General features: G+C 47.6%; 1 protein-coding gene across 1 annotated transcript in view; it reads right to left on the reverse strand.

The window, feature by feature from the left end:
• Positions 1–1,906: 1,906 nt before the first annotated feature.
• SOHLH2 (spermatogenesis and oogenesis specific basic helix-loop-helix 2) overlaps positions 1,907–15,040 on the reverse strand; it is a 63,380-nt gene continuing 50,246 nt past the window's right edge. Inside the window, exons 7-11 of the mRNA XM_036249814.1 lie at positions 7,094–7,241; positions 6,873–6,964; positions 6,213–6,328; positions 3,189–3,358; positions 1,907–1,965 (exon numbers count right to left, since the gene is read on the reverse strand). Of these exons, the coding sequence (XP_036105707.1) occupies positions 3,216–3,358; positions 6,213–6,328; positions 6,873–6,964; positions 7,094–7,241 (499 nt within the window). The 3' untranslated portion in view covers positions 1,907–1,965; positions 3,189–3,215. The remainder of the gene's footprint in view (positions 1,966–3,188; positions 3,359–6,212; positions 6,329–6,872; positions 6,965–7,093; positions 7,242–15,040) is intronic.

Below are 15,040 nucleotides of genomic sequence, written 5' to 3' on the forward strand. Positions count from 1 at the left end.
TTCTTGGTTGGGATTGTGTGTTCCCAAACTTCCACGGACTTGCATCGGCTCCGCCCACTCTGGCCAGTCCATGGTTCCCTGGGCTTCATCTGACAGGCAAGCACCTTCCCTGGTCACCCCAATTCACGGCACATGCATCTGTCTTCCCTTGGTTGGACCCTTCCCCCAGGGATTCTGCAGGGAATGGGCTGGGGTCCCCAGGACGGGTAAAATTGCAGCTTCCTGGTGGAGCTGCCCAAATGACATCCTCATAATGCCTGGCCCCCCTTTTACTCCTTTCTTCTTCTTAATAACTAGCCAATTACAATGATATCAGAAGAACATAATTTATTAAAAATAACACTTTAGTAACAGAAATGAATTTGGACGTTGCATGAAGTTTGAGATCATAGGAAGCAGCTTTGAAAAACCCAGAGCGTTAAGCATCTTTCTGGAACCCGCCTTCTCATGTGAGAGGACGCAGGGGACCGAGACCAGCCAGCAGACGGGGTCTGGGGGCTGCACTCTGTAGGTCTTCTGCTGAGTCACCAGCCACAGGTGTGTCTCCCAGTCCACATGTGGCTCCAGGGAAACCTTGATGCAAAGCCAGGGTCCCCGTAGCAATGAGGACGAGCTGGGGACATCGAAAGACATCTTGGCGCCCAAACACCTGAGCATGTGCTCGTACAACGTGGAAGCAGTTCCTCCGAGGGGCACGAGGGGGAGCCAGCACACGTGCGGAACCACACGCATCGGATCTCAGCTGGAAACCGAGTCTCTTCGTAAAGCTTGTCGGACACGGACAGATTCTGTCTTCGAGGCTCAAAGCAACGTCCTACCGTTTAACCTGGAGACTGGGTTCCTACAGTACAATTCAAATTTCTCCTAGAATCTGGTGAAATGAAATTCCCTACGTAGCACTGCTGACAGAGAGAACACATGTTTATTAAACAAGACACAACTGGGTGATCCTTTTCAGGGTCAAAACTGAGTATTTCCTACTAAAATGTATTATGCATGAGGACATTTCAAAGAAATAGAAAACAAAAATCCTTCTCCCCTTAGTCGCAATAGCACGTTCTAACACCTATAGAGAGGAGGTGATGGAAACAAAACCAACAAAGGCTTGTAAGTGCCCGGCCTGCGTGGGCGCAGTGGTTGAGCGTGGACCCTGCACCAAGAGGTCACTGGTTCAATTCCCGGTCAGGACACATGCCCAGGTTGTGGGCCTGATCCCCAGTGGGGGGCGTGCAGGAGGTGGCCAGTCAATGTTCTCTTTCATCTATGTTTCTCTCTCTAAAATCAATAAAGAAAAACATAAAATAAAAATGACTTGTTAGCCTGCTGGTCTAACAAAAGAGTGTAAGGCAAAGTTTACCTATTACCTATTATTTCATCCAAGGGATCATGGAATGCAAACTCACATGTCCGTTTACTTATTAGTAGTCAAGGGGAAGGCAAATACCTCCTTCAAACCAAGATATCTCATATGAATGACGATATCGAAGGAAGCTCTCCAAAATGCCAAATCTAGAAAAAAGCAAACCTAGAAACAAGTGACAGTAATGCACTGAAACTGATCAAGTTCAAGACCTGTGTCCTCAGTGACACCAGTACCCATGCCCTCCCCATCACTTTATCGTCCATGCCCTCCCCATCACTTTATCGTCTACCTGGATCTTACTCATCCTGCACTTTTTTTAAATAAACTGTGGAATATGTTTTGAGGAAAACAAAGAGTGTCGTCATGTGGGCCGCTTGCTCGGGTGGCCCTGGGCGTGGGAGGGCAGGTGCGCGCAGGTGCGGGAAGGCGTGGCCGGCCACGCCTCCTTTTCCACCTGTCGCGAGCAGGCGGTGCGGACTTTGTGATAACAGGTCCCCGGGTAGCGTCAGCCTCTGTTCCGTTCTTCCTGCGCCGTCAGACGGCCCCATAGGTGGTCTCGTATGAATTTCAAACACGTGCTATCGACAGGCCCCAAACCCTTGCTGCAAGGGGAAAAAGACCCACATTAATTGAATCCTGGCCTGTTCTCACTCGTAATGTCATAAATATGCTTTCTGGGTCCTAGAGAAATATGAGATGATTTGTAACACCATGTGAAATATTCTGGTGAGTAAACCTACAGGTTTGAAAACAGGTATAATTTATTGTTATCAAAAGCACATTTTTTTTTTCTTTTTTGGAGCGGGAAGGAGGGGGTCAATGGAGAAAAAGAGGGACATCTGTGATACTTTCAATAATTAAAAAAAAAGTAAAAATGTTCTCACAACTAAAACTACACACAGTAAGCACAGGTCAACAATGAAACAATAATGTTGAACCCTCTCCCATTCACTCTGGTTTTCCTGTTGGTAAACGGACGCTCATTAGCAAGAATACGATATTTGGAGATAGTTCCTATGCTAAAATTTCATGGTAATTGACTGTTTTTCTCCTGGACGTTTTCTGGCAAGGTCTCCATTATTCCATTTCACAGACGTCCTCGGGAAGTAGTGACAGTGCCTCTGACTTGCAGAGTCACTAGGTCACCCTCCCCACTAAGGACATCAAGCAGCCGGCGAAGTCTTTAATTACTGAGCGCTCCAAACAGCTTGGCCGCTATAGTGACGCAGAAGGGCTAGCAACTATTCTAAGGTTTTCAGAGGGACACCGGCAGGCCAGTCCGGGCGGGCCTTCCTGCAGAACAGGGCAGCTCCCTCGAACCTGAAGACACCGCTGTCCGCATGCTGGCTGCGGGCCGCTCCTCGGTCCTCACTCCCGACACGCCCCCTCCAGGCCCTTCTTCCTCCGCCTGTCTCAGCTCGGGCAGCGCCCGTCCAGATTCTATGGCACCAGGAACGCCTCCACCCGCCCCGAGGTGGACTACAGCTGCCTGCGCCCCAGGACACCCCAGTTCCCGGAGGAAGAGGCTGTATATAGACACCGCCTTCTGAGTGGGCCTGCAGTGCCGGGACACGGTGGGCACTGACAGGTACCTGTGCTGTGAGGACATCTGGGGTCAGAAACCAGCCGGGCTGGTGCCGGAAGAACAGGTGTTCAGTGTGACTGACCCCTGCGGCCTGAGACAGGCAGCGGCCCTGCTGAGTGGGAGGCTGTGGGTGGGGTGGCCTGGAGGCCGCGGGGGTGCACGGCCTGTGGCGGCTCGGACCTGCGGTGCTGGGAAGAGGCTCTGAGACCTTGGGCACAGCGGAGGGGGAGGGGAACGCACCGAAGGCTCTGCTTGGCGGTAGCTGTGTCACAGGACGGGCTGACCTGCGTCACAGGACGGGATGACCGCAGAGAAGTACCGCACCGCGTGGAAGGAGCTCAGAGCCAGGGCGCCGGGGGCTCGCGCTCTGCTCACGTCGCCGGGGCTCTCGGCAGGGGCGCCAGGCCGGCCTGAACGGGGAGGGAGACAGTCAGGTCCGGGCACACAGCCCTGCCACCCGGCTGCTGTACCTGAAACCGGGTCCTCCCGGTCAGCACCTCGGCTTCCGACACAGACTGCTGCTGCCCTTAAACAGTGGACATCTCAGTGGCAGCGGGTACGGCAGTACACACACTGCATTCGTGTTCACGAGCCGCTGAGAGACGGGGACTTCACAGAAGCATCAGATCTCAGGGCCCTTGGGAGTGTTTCCATCACAAGCCAAACTACACCCCATGAAGCAAGAAAGGAGCTCCCTTTAGCCACGAATAACATTTCTTACCAGTAAAGTGGGCTATATCATTTTATATACATGTATACACACACACACCCTGCACAGTAGCTAGAAGGCAGAAAAATACTAAGAAGTATGTAATGACCGTTAACAATGTCATCTCAAGCCACATTGTGAATATCTAGCTATTTTCTTCTGGACATTAATAATCATGAAAGTAAAGTAATTTCATTTCTACTTCAAATACAAACGCATCTGGAGTGTGTGTGCATGTTTGCCTCTCAGCAATGTGCTCACTGACTGGTGGAAAAGGACAAAAGCGACCCGGAGGAGACGGAGCACCGAGGCAGAGTCGTGCCCGGGCCCAGGGCAGGCTCCGCACAGGACCCCGGGGCGTCCGGTGGCTGCCGAGCTCCTCCAGCCTGCAGGGTCCTGCTGCAGGTGCCGGGAGGGAACTCTGAAGGACCTGCCTGACCCCAGCTGTTCCAACCTCTTTCCGAACAATCTGGCTCGTGCATTCTGTGCGACGCATGTGCTCACGCTGTCAAGCTCATTCGTTACCGACCCCGGTATACAGCCCGCGGAGAAGACCGGGCTATGGAAGAGTCTTATGTGGGGACATGCTATCCCCGATCGTAGAACATAGATTATAGCCTAGTATATTGTTATGTTTATGTATGTATGCACTCCCCATAAAATGGAAACGGCAAATACAGCAACTGGAGGGTGGCCGAGAACACTGTTCTACAAAGCACTGGACAAACGGCTCGAACACGTGAGATGACGAAGAAGACTGCGCAGTAAAGAATCAGCCACATCTGAGGCAGTGCTTAGTGGCAGCAGCAGGAGATTCAGTTGGACGTCCAGCACGATCCGTTACTACGCAGGAAAATGCACATCAAAAAGACTTCAAAAAAGACATTTAAAAATAGTTATTCTCTTTGTGGGGTTAATAAAGGACTAACATTGCTTTTCAATTGGCAACTGTATATGCACAAGGTAAAAATGGGGGCTCTGACTCAGCGACCTTCAGCTGCCCCCCAGGCTGAGCGTGTCACAGCTGAAGGCCCCCATGGGGCTGGGCTGTCCCGCGGCTGGTTGAGATGAGCGATACCAAGAGATGCTGCAGTAAGCAAGCCCACACCGCTGCCCCGGAGAGAGTCCGAGTCCTGCAGAGGGACAGTGAGGCTGCAGAGTAAGCCATGTGTGCACAGGGGGAGACAGGCACCTCCTGTGACCTGACCTCACGGGATGTGACTGGGTGGACCTCATCCTTCCGTGTGACCGGCAGCTTTTTCCAGGAGACGGGCCCTGCCCGATGGCTGCTTTTTTCCCTCTTCCCCTCCTCTCTCCTGAGTCAGGAGAAAAGTCTACACTGACGACTAGAACACCCAAGGCTGCCTTGACTCTATGAGCAAGGAGGTCTACATTCTGTTCGGGCCCCGTTCTCTTTTGACTGGAGATGTCATTCTTGGTAACCTGAGGGTGCCACAGCGTCCACCGTGTCCCCACATGCACAGTGCTTCTGTGACAGCACCTCAGGGACCAGGGGAAGCCCTCTGCTGTTGGGGCGCTCTCTGCCACTACCTGCGAACTGCACCCTGCTTGTCCTTGTGCACCCCTGTGAAGCAGGGACATCTGAATTAGAACGAAGGGATGGACTGGGGTTAACCAGGTGGGGTGTGGGACAGGCCACACCCAGCACCCTGAAGGTGCTGAAGCAAGAGGGTGGAGTCCCCTCCAGGAGGCCAGCAGAAGGGTGACCTCAGGCTAGGGCGCCAGGAGACGGGGAGGGTTCTGTCGCCGGGCCGAGACTCAGGACTGGTGTCTCCGTGAGGAGGAACTGCAGAGCATCGAGTCACAGTCTGGTGCTGTGTCCTCTCCCTCGGGCTCTGCTTTCCCACCTTCTCCCTCCTGCACGGCCAGGGCGAGGCCACACCGACAACCTGCAGGGGGCACGTGTTGTTTCAGAGGACTATGCCTGCCATGCATGTGTCCTAGCACCCGCTGTGAGTAGCCGTTGCTCTGGGAATGGGAGAACAGCAATGAGCAACGCAGGGAAGACACCCCCTGCCCGCACGGAGTTCCCTCCCAGTGGGGAGGGCAGGCAGCAGACAAGACAGCCAGGACAGAGCATCAGAGGGTGGTCAGGGCGGTGAAGGGAAAGAGGGCCAGTGGATGAGGAGCCCCCACACCCGATGCTGGGCTGTCCAGTTTGAGCCCGACTCCCTGAGAAGGAGAAAAAGACGCGGAAAGTAAAAAAACCAAACGTGTTAAATGCTGGGTACCTGGAACTGAACAAACAGGGTGACTTCCCTCCCTTCAGATGCTACTCACATAAACAGTCTCTGGTGCTTAGCAAACATCAGCAGGATGAGCTCTCTGGTCGTGATAGTCAACTTCAGGCCCCGTTTTGGGATAATGCGTTTTAGGCGCCTGTGGCCAGTCTGGGAGCTTCTGGCAGAGGACATCAGGACCCATGGCGCCATCCCCCAGCCTGGGCCCCCCCTGGTTCCAGGGAGTCGGGCCCCGGGGTGCAGGGACAGGCACGCAGGCCACCGCTCTCCCCACCACCCTGCCGGGGGGCTGACCTCTCACAGCGCCGTCCAAGGGGCCCCCCGAGGCAGGAACCGAGTACACGTTCAAGCACTGATTGGCCAGGAAGCGGAGTCCCTGCACCGGCGAACTTGCCAGGACACCGTTTTCCCTTAAAAGGAAAGAAAAAATGACACATTTCTCAAGGAAGACCCCGTGAACACTGCTGAGTTCAACTGCTCTGTCCTCGAGGTGCGAACAGCACAGACGGCGGAAACCAGGGGCCAGTTAAACGTTGGGCCGTCTCGCGGAGCGGGGCTCAGGCTGGTTCTCCAGGACGTGGGGCGAGGACCTGCTTTTCCTGCTCGAGTCAGTGCACAGAAGCGTCCCCGTGGCGGGTCACGCTGGCTCGCACTTCCTGCAGGACGCCCCCTGACCGGCCGGACCGCTGGGAGGCCCACGCCCCGGCGACAAGGGCTGCTGGGCTGCGCCACGTCCCACCGACCCCACTCTGAGGTCCTCAGAGAGAACGAAAGGAGATCGAGGCAAATGGTGACAGATCCACGGGCCTGAGACCCCGGGGATTGCACCCCTGCCGTGGGGAGGACACCAGCAATGGGAAAGGGCGCTATTCGGAACCAATGCCTGTCCCCTGGGGACGGTGCGGTCCGGTGGCCCCGCGTGGCCCTGCAGGACCGGTCCAGGCGCGACCTTACCTCTGCGCCCTGGCCGTGCCCGGGAGGCCCAGCGGCGGGGGTGCCTGCTGCTTCTTGCAGAACCTCTGGTCGCTCTGGAGCACGTCTGTGATCTAAGGAAGGGGGCGCAGACCTGTTTGGAGACAGACTCCCACGGACACAGACAGGCGTCTCCAGCGTACGGAGAAGGGAGGAGACCCCAGCACTGCGCAGGGGACGCGAGTCAGGGCGCGCGTGGATACCTGGCCCAGAGCCGCGCGAGGCAGCTTCTCGCGGACGTATTTCACGTAGTCCACCGTGGCCTCCAGGATGGAAGCGGCGTCGGTCTTCCTGCCCTGGCTGGACGGCAGCAGGGCCCGCAGCTGCTGGCAGCACCGCCGGATGCGCTCCCTGAGCGGGGGCGACAGGGAGCATCAGTCTGCTTTGCCTCCGCCCGCCCACAGTTCCGGGGGGGGGGCTTGGGGGCAGTCCCGCCCCTCCCCGGCCAGGCTCAACCCCTGGAATCAGCCGCGGGCGCCCCCTGATGCGGCTGGAAGTGCTCACGGGGCGGGGCCTGGCCCCGGCCCCCGCAGTGTGCAGGCCACGGGGTACAGCCGTCACCCCTCAGCGGCAGTTTCACTTTCTGAGGTTCAGTTACCTGCACTCAACCCCGGTCCACAAACATGCGGAAAATTCCAGATCTAAACAATTCATCCGTTTTAAACTGTGCCCTGTCTGCGTAGGATGATAAAATACCACGCCATCCCATGCCAGCCACGTCAGAATATTGTAAACCCTCCCTTGTCCCCTGTGCTCATGTGGCACATGCCACCTGCCCATCAGTCACTGAGGAGGTTGTCTGATCCCTGATTGGCAATGACGGAGGGAGGGAGGGGAGAGAGAGTCCACATTCCTGTAACTTTCATTACAGTATATTGTTATAATTGTATTTTATCATTAGCTGTTATTAATCTCTTACTGTGCCTAATTTGTAAAGTAAACTTTATCACAGGTATGTATGTACAGAACAAAAGCCCAGCAGTTACAGGGTTCGGTAGGATCTGTGGTTTCAGGCACCCACAGAGGGGTCTTGGAATGTGTCCCCCAAGGGTGGGGGACCACTGGGCACATCACCCTGCCTGTGGAAACCACAGGCAACTCCTCCTCAGAAGAGAGAATCGCACGTTGTATAAAACAAGTCCTTTTACAATTCACAAGAGAAGCCGAGAAGACAAAGGTAATCAGAATATTCATGTCACTGGGACCTGGGCCACATGTCCAACAATAGATCAGTTAGCATCTCCTTAGCAAGGGCTTTCGGGGTAACTCTGTGCTCTGAGCCCAAGGACAATCGGAAGTGGCAGGTAAGGACAGAAGAGACCGGAAAAACAAGCTCCGGAAAAACAAGCTCGTCCAAGTGTTTCATAGCTCTGAACGAAAATACATGGGAACTATAAACCCAATTGATCTAAGCCTTTGATACCTCCGTTTTTCTTAGCTAACATTATTAAGTACCTGTTATGTGCTGAATACTGCCTTGATAAAGGGAGTGTCAGGTGGTAGCCAGGACCATCAACCAGGCACTTAATCTCTCGGAGTCTCAGAATGCCAATAGCATTATGAATATTATTGGCCAGTAGCCAATGAAAAGTCACGTATTCTAGATCAGTGGTCCTTCCACTGGGCTTTGAGGAGTCCTGAGGGTTTGTGGAGGTGTCGCAGGGATGATGCTGGAAAGGGGTGGCAACATCTACAGTGTAACCACGTGTCTGAAGGGCTTTGAAACCTTTCTCTTCAACATGGAATTCCATTGATAAGGATCTAAATCACAGAACAAACTGTTTGCTGTCCGTTATAGTAGGTCAGCAACACGCGAAAAACAATGTAAACATGAAAATAAGGGGATGCCTAAGTAAGCACGCGTATTAGCTCATAGAATAGTGTCTGGCGGTGAAAATGGCATGTTACAGAGCCTACTGGGGAAACAGGATATTCTTATACCATACAAGATACAAGACGGCTGTTAAAATATGACCACGGCCATTCATCAAAGCAAAAATAAAGCACAGAAAAAAGAATAAATGCGAAATAATCAAGTAATCCTTATTTTGAGATGATTGGGCTATGGAAAATATTATTTCTTCCTTTTATTTTTCTGTATTTTTCAAATATTTTCGCTGGGCATATGTCGCTTTTAGAATAAAAAATCATAGTCAATGTTTTTCTAACATTTAATAGGAAAGTGCTCAAGCCTATCGAAAGGTTGAAAGAATTAAGAATTCCTAATACTTAAAGCGGAAAGCAGTTGGAATGTGTAGGAACACGCACACGCTGGTACCACCCAGGGTCTGCACTGGACGGTCACTGTTCCTGTCACACAGAAGGCATCCCTCTGGCCACACCTCAGTCCACTTGAGTCCACTGAAGCATTTCGAAGTATCTGTAGATTCAGTTCCTAAACCCTTAAACGTGTCATTAGAGTTCAAATTATTCTATTTTTAGGTAAAAGACATAAAATTAGAAACACAGACCCGAAGGGTGCCATTCCGTAAGTTTGGACAAATGGACAAAACTAGGTATCACACACCCTGATGAACATTATCCTAGCCGCAGAAATGTCCCTGTGCCCCTTCCTGATCCTTTTCCATCCTGTTTCACCTGCCGGGGACTTCATATAACTCAGCTCCGACGGCAGTGCCTTTTACGTACGATTTCTGGCGCTCGGCGTGCTTTTGAAACGTAACCATGTGCTCACATCAGTAGTGGGGTCTTTTTTATTGCGTGACCGTATTCCACGCTCTAAGTGTGTCACAGCTCATTGCTCCATTCTCTGAACCCTTCAGCTACTTCCAGTTTCGGATGCTTAGGAATAAATCTGCTAGGTCATTCTATCTATCATTTTGTGAGTGCATGTTTTTATTTCTCTTGGGTAACTCTCTAGGAATAGAGCTAATGGGTTATTTACAAATTCATAAGAAACGGGCAGAACTTTTCCCCAAACAGCGACATTTACACTCCCGCCGTCAATGCACGAGAGCTCCTGTTGTTCCGAGTCTTGGGCAGTGTTCGATGTTCCGAGTCTTGGACAGTGTTTGATGTTCCGAGTCTTGGACAGCGTTTGATGTTCCGAGTAGTTCAATCGGAGCAGTTTGGCCTTGATGAGGGATATGTGGTACCACCTTATGCTTTCATTCGCGTTTCCATGAGAACATTTCCAGCGTTTCTCCTTGCTTATTGGGCTTATTGTACATCCTCCTTTGTCAAGCGTCTGTCCACATATCTCACCGACATTTTAACTGGATTGCAGGTCTTTCCACAATTGATCTGGGGGTTCCTTATATGTCCTCAATACCAGTGGGCTGTTGGCATGCTTGTTTTGTAAATATGTTCCCCAGTCTGAGGCTTCTCTATTTACTTTTTTTTTTTTTTTATTTATTTTTATCCTCACCCAAGTGCTGTCTTTAGATAACAAAAAATTTTAAATTTTGATGAGTCTAATTCATTTACTCCTTTTTTTATGGTTATTGCTTTCTGTGTCCAAAGCACACCGGCCTACCCCAGCTTGTAAACACATTCTCGTACCCTTTCTTCTGCCCAGGACAGCAGCTGCATCAGTATTTAAATACAAATATCATTAATCCAAATTAAATAAAATTTAAAATTTATTTCCTAAGTTGCAATAGCCGCATTTCAAATATTAACTGCAGGTAGCTAGCTGCTACCTTATTGAACAACACAGCAAAGGTCATTTTAACATTGTAAAAAGTTCTACTGGACAGTGTGATTGTGGAAGATTTATGTTTTTTCTTATACTATAGCTCTGACTATGCTCCATCTTGAATGATTTTCTTTTAAAAAACATTATATTTTCTTTATTGATTTTAGAGAGAGAGGAAGGCAGAGAGAGGGAGAGAGAGAAGCATCGATGAGAGAGAACATCGACTGGCCGGCTCCTGCATGCCCCACACTGGGGATCGGGCCCACAACCTGGGCATGAGTCCTGACCGGGAATTGAACCGGCGACCTCTTGGTGCAGGGTCGACGCTCAACCACTGAGCCACACCGGTCAGACTTGAATTGATTTTTATATCAATTCAAAACCTCATTGTTTTTCCACATGGATATACAGTTGTTCCAGCACCATTTATAGAAAATTTGTTTATTAATTTGTCTGCTGTAGTGATTGTTGGAAATCAAACGACCATAAATGTGTAGGTGCAGAACTGGGTTAGGTGTTCCCTTGATCTGTCAACTTTTATGCTGGTAACATACTGATTATTAGCTAGATACTAAGTCTTGAAATCAGATCATTTAAGTTCTCCAACTCTGTTGCACTTTTTCAAGATTGCTTTATCCTAAGTCCTTTTATCTTCTAAGTACTTGTCATACATTTTAAAAGCAGATTGTCAATTTTTGACAAAAAATAAATAAATAAAAGAAAGAAGCCTACCGGGATTCTGATTCTGACTCAAATAGCTATATTCCAGTGTAGTGAGAACTGACATCTCAACCATAGGAATCTTTCAGTTCATAATTATAGTGTAGTGCAAGATTTAGGGTTCATTCATTTCTCCCCGCAATACTGAGAGTGACCAACGTACAGATTGTGCCTTTTTGCATATCTGTTCCTATATATACTACGTCTTTATACTCTATCATAAATGTCATTTTTCATTTTTCATTTTTTCTTTTGTTTGCTGCTAATACGTAACAATATGGTTTTTTGTACTTAGACTTATATTCCACAATCTTGGTGTATTCATCTTTTAGTGCTAGTAGTTGTTTTGTAGAACTTTACATTGCTCATCATGGCATCTATACACACGTTGTGTACCTTACTTTCCACTTTCTACGTCTTCTATTTCTTTTCCCTAGCTAATTGCAGCAGGTAGAAAAGCATATTCAATGATAAACAGAAGCGGTATGGATGGCCACTCTTACTTTGTTCCTGATCATTTTAAGGAAAATGGTCAAAATTACATCACTAAGTGCAGTGTTAGCTATAGGTTTTTACATTTTTTTATAGATATCCTTTAACAGACTGAAGAGATTCTCTTCCCTATCTAATTTGCCAAAGGTTTTTTTGTTTAATTTTGAAAAGATATTTAATATTGCTAAATAATTTTCCAGAATTTGCTATCCTATGGCTTTTCTACTTACTCAGTTTAATGTGGTGAAATTAAATGGATTCATTTTGTTTTTCCAATCCCCACCCGAGGATATTTTTTCCATTGATTTTCAGACAGAGTGGGAGGGAGGGAGGGAGGAAGAGAAGGAGGGAGGGAGGGAGGGGGAGGGAGGGAAAGAGAGAGAGAGAGAGAGAGAGAGAGAAACATTGATGTGAGAGAGACATACCGATTGGCTGCCTACTGCATGACCCCGACCAGGGCCAGGGATCTAACTGCATCAGATGTACATGCCCTTGACCGGAACCTAACTCATGACTCTATGGTCCGCAGGCCAAAGCTCTAAGAAGCTCTAACCGCTGACCAAACCAGCCAGGGTGGTGACTTTTTTTGTTTAATGTTACACCCGCCTTGCTTTTCCAGGATAAACTCAGTGTGGTCATGACGGATTGTGTCCCTACACATTATCTGATTCGATTTGCTAAAATCATGTGAAGCATTTTTATGTCTCAGTTCATCAGGGATTCTGTTCAGTAATTTTCTTTTTTCATAAAATCTTTGTTAGTTTTAGGGTTATGCTGGCCTCATGAAAGCAGTTAGAAACTGTACCATCCTCCTCCACTTTCTCTAAGAATTTGTTTAAGATTGGTATTTCTTCTTTAAACATATTACGGAATTAATCAGTAAAAGCATCTGGGCTTGGTTTTACCTTTGCTAAGTTCAATATCTGCAGTACATAGTGCTATTCATATTTTCTGCTTCATCTGGTATCACCTGTGATAAGTTGTGTTTTTCAAGAATGTGTCATTTCACCTAAGTTGTTGAATTCACTGGCATAAAACTATTCAAACTATATACCCTTTTATATTAAAATGTGTACAGGATCTGATCATCCTTCTCCATTTATGATATTGGTAAAATGTATTTGGTTTCTCCTCACCTGCTTCCCGCCCCCTTTCTACTTACTTTGCATTTACTTCACTTATTTAAAAAAAATACATTCAAGTATAAGATCTAAAAACTACAGAAAATTTGCTTTATGTGCATATTCTTGCTTAATAACTTTTTAAAGCTTTTGGCTATAAAAAGATCCTTGCGTAATTTTTCTTTTTCTAGATTTTATTTATTTATTTTCAATTTTTTAATTAATTTACTTTGGTTACAGATGTTTCACCTTCTTTCCCCATTGACACCCTCCTCCCCATCCCCCCCCCCCCATGCCCAGCTTTGTTGTCCGTGTCCATCGGTTATATGTACATGTAGATAAGTTCTGTGGTTTATCTCTTCCCTCCCCCACCACCCCCTCTCACCCCCTCTTCTGAGGGTTGTCAGTCTGTATCCTACTTCCACATCTCTGGGTCGACCCTGTTCCTCAGATTGTTATGTTTATTATATTCCACAAATAACTGAGATCATGCGATATTTGTCTTTCTCTGCTTGGTTTGTTTCGCGTAGGATAATACTCTCCAGGTCCCTTCATGTCGTCTCAAAGGATAAAAGATCTTTCTTTCTTACCGCTGCATAGTACTCCATTGTGTATATGTACTACTGCTTTTTTATCCATTCGTCTACTGATGGACACTTGGCTGTTTCCAGATCTTAGCTATTATAAATAGTGCTGCTACAAACATGGGGGTACATATATTCTTTTTGATCGGTGTTTCAGGCTTCTGAGGGTATATTCCTAGAAGTAGGATCACTGGGTCAAATGGCAGTTCAATTTTGAATTTTTTGAGGAAACACTATAGTGTTTTCCATAGTGGCTGCACTAGTCTGCATTCCCACCAGCAGTGTACTAGAGTCCCCTTTTCTCCACACCCTCACCAGCACTTGTTGTTTGATGATTTGTTGATGGCGGCCATTCTGACAGGTGATACCTCATTGTTGTTTTAATTTGCATCTCTCTGATGATTAGTGATGTTGAGCATTTCTTCATATGTCTCTTGGCCATCTGTATGTCCTGTTTGGAGAGGTGTCTATTTAGCTCCCCTGCCCACTTTTTAATTGGGTTCTTTGTCTTCCTTTTGTGGAGTTGTATGAGCACTCTATATATATTGGAAATTAACCCCTTATCTGATATATCTTTGGCAATTATGCTCTCCCATACAGTGGGTAGCCTTTCCTTTTTGATGATTGTATCTTTCACTGTGCAGAAGCTTTTGAGTTTGATGTAGTCCCATGTGTTCATTTTCTCCTTTATTTCTGTTGCCTTAGGTGATGTATCAGTGAAAATTCTGCTGTGCATGATGTCTGAAATTTTGTTGCCTACATTTTCTTCTAAGATTTTTATAGATTCATGAGTCACATTTAAGTCTTTTATCCATATTGAGTTTATTCTTGTGTATGGTGTAAGTTGATGGTCTAGTTTCACTTTTTTGCATGTAGCTGTCCAATTTTCCCAACACCATTTATTAAAGAGGCTGTCTTTACTCCACTGTATGCTCTTGTCTCCTTTGTCAAATATTAATTGAGCATAATGTCTTGGGTCAATTTCTGGGTTCTCTGTTCTGTTCCACTGGTCTATGTGCCTATTCTTGACCCAGTACCAGGCTGTTTTGATTACAGTAGTTTTGTAGTATAACCTGATATCTGGTATTGTGATCTCACCTACTTTGTCCTTCTCTTTCAAGATTGCTGTGACTATTATGGGCCTTTTTTGGTTCCATATGAACTTTTGAAATATTTGTTCTAGTTCTGTGAAGTATGTTGTTGGTATTTTGATGGGGATTGCATTGAATCTATAGATTGCTTTGGGTAGTATGGACATTTTAATGATGTTAATTCTTCCAATCCATGAACAAGGTAAGTGCTTCCACTTTTTTATATCTTTCTCTATTTCTTTTTTCAATGTCCTGTAGTTTTCTGAAAATAGGTCTTTTACTTCTTTGGGTAAGTTTATTCCAAGTTATCTTAAATTATTTTTTGCTGCGATGGTAAATGGGATTGTTTTTTTAGTTTCTCTTTCTGTGAGTTCATCATTGGTGTACAAGAATGCCGTCGATTTATTGACATTAATTTTGTATCCTGCCACTTTACCAAATTCATTTATGATGTTTAGTAGATTTTTGATGGAGTCTTTAGGGT

The sequence above is a fragment of the Molossus molossus genome, unplaced genomic scaffold (genome assembly GCF_014108415.1).
Source record: "Molossus molossus isolate mMolMol1 unplaced genomic scaffold, mMolMol1.p scaffold_m16_p_9, whole genome shotgun sequence".
NCBI classification, from domain to species: Eukaryota; Metazoa; Chordata; class Mammalia; order Chiroptera; family Molossidae; genus Molossus; species Molossus molossus.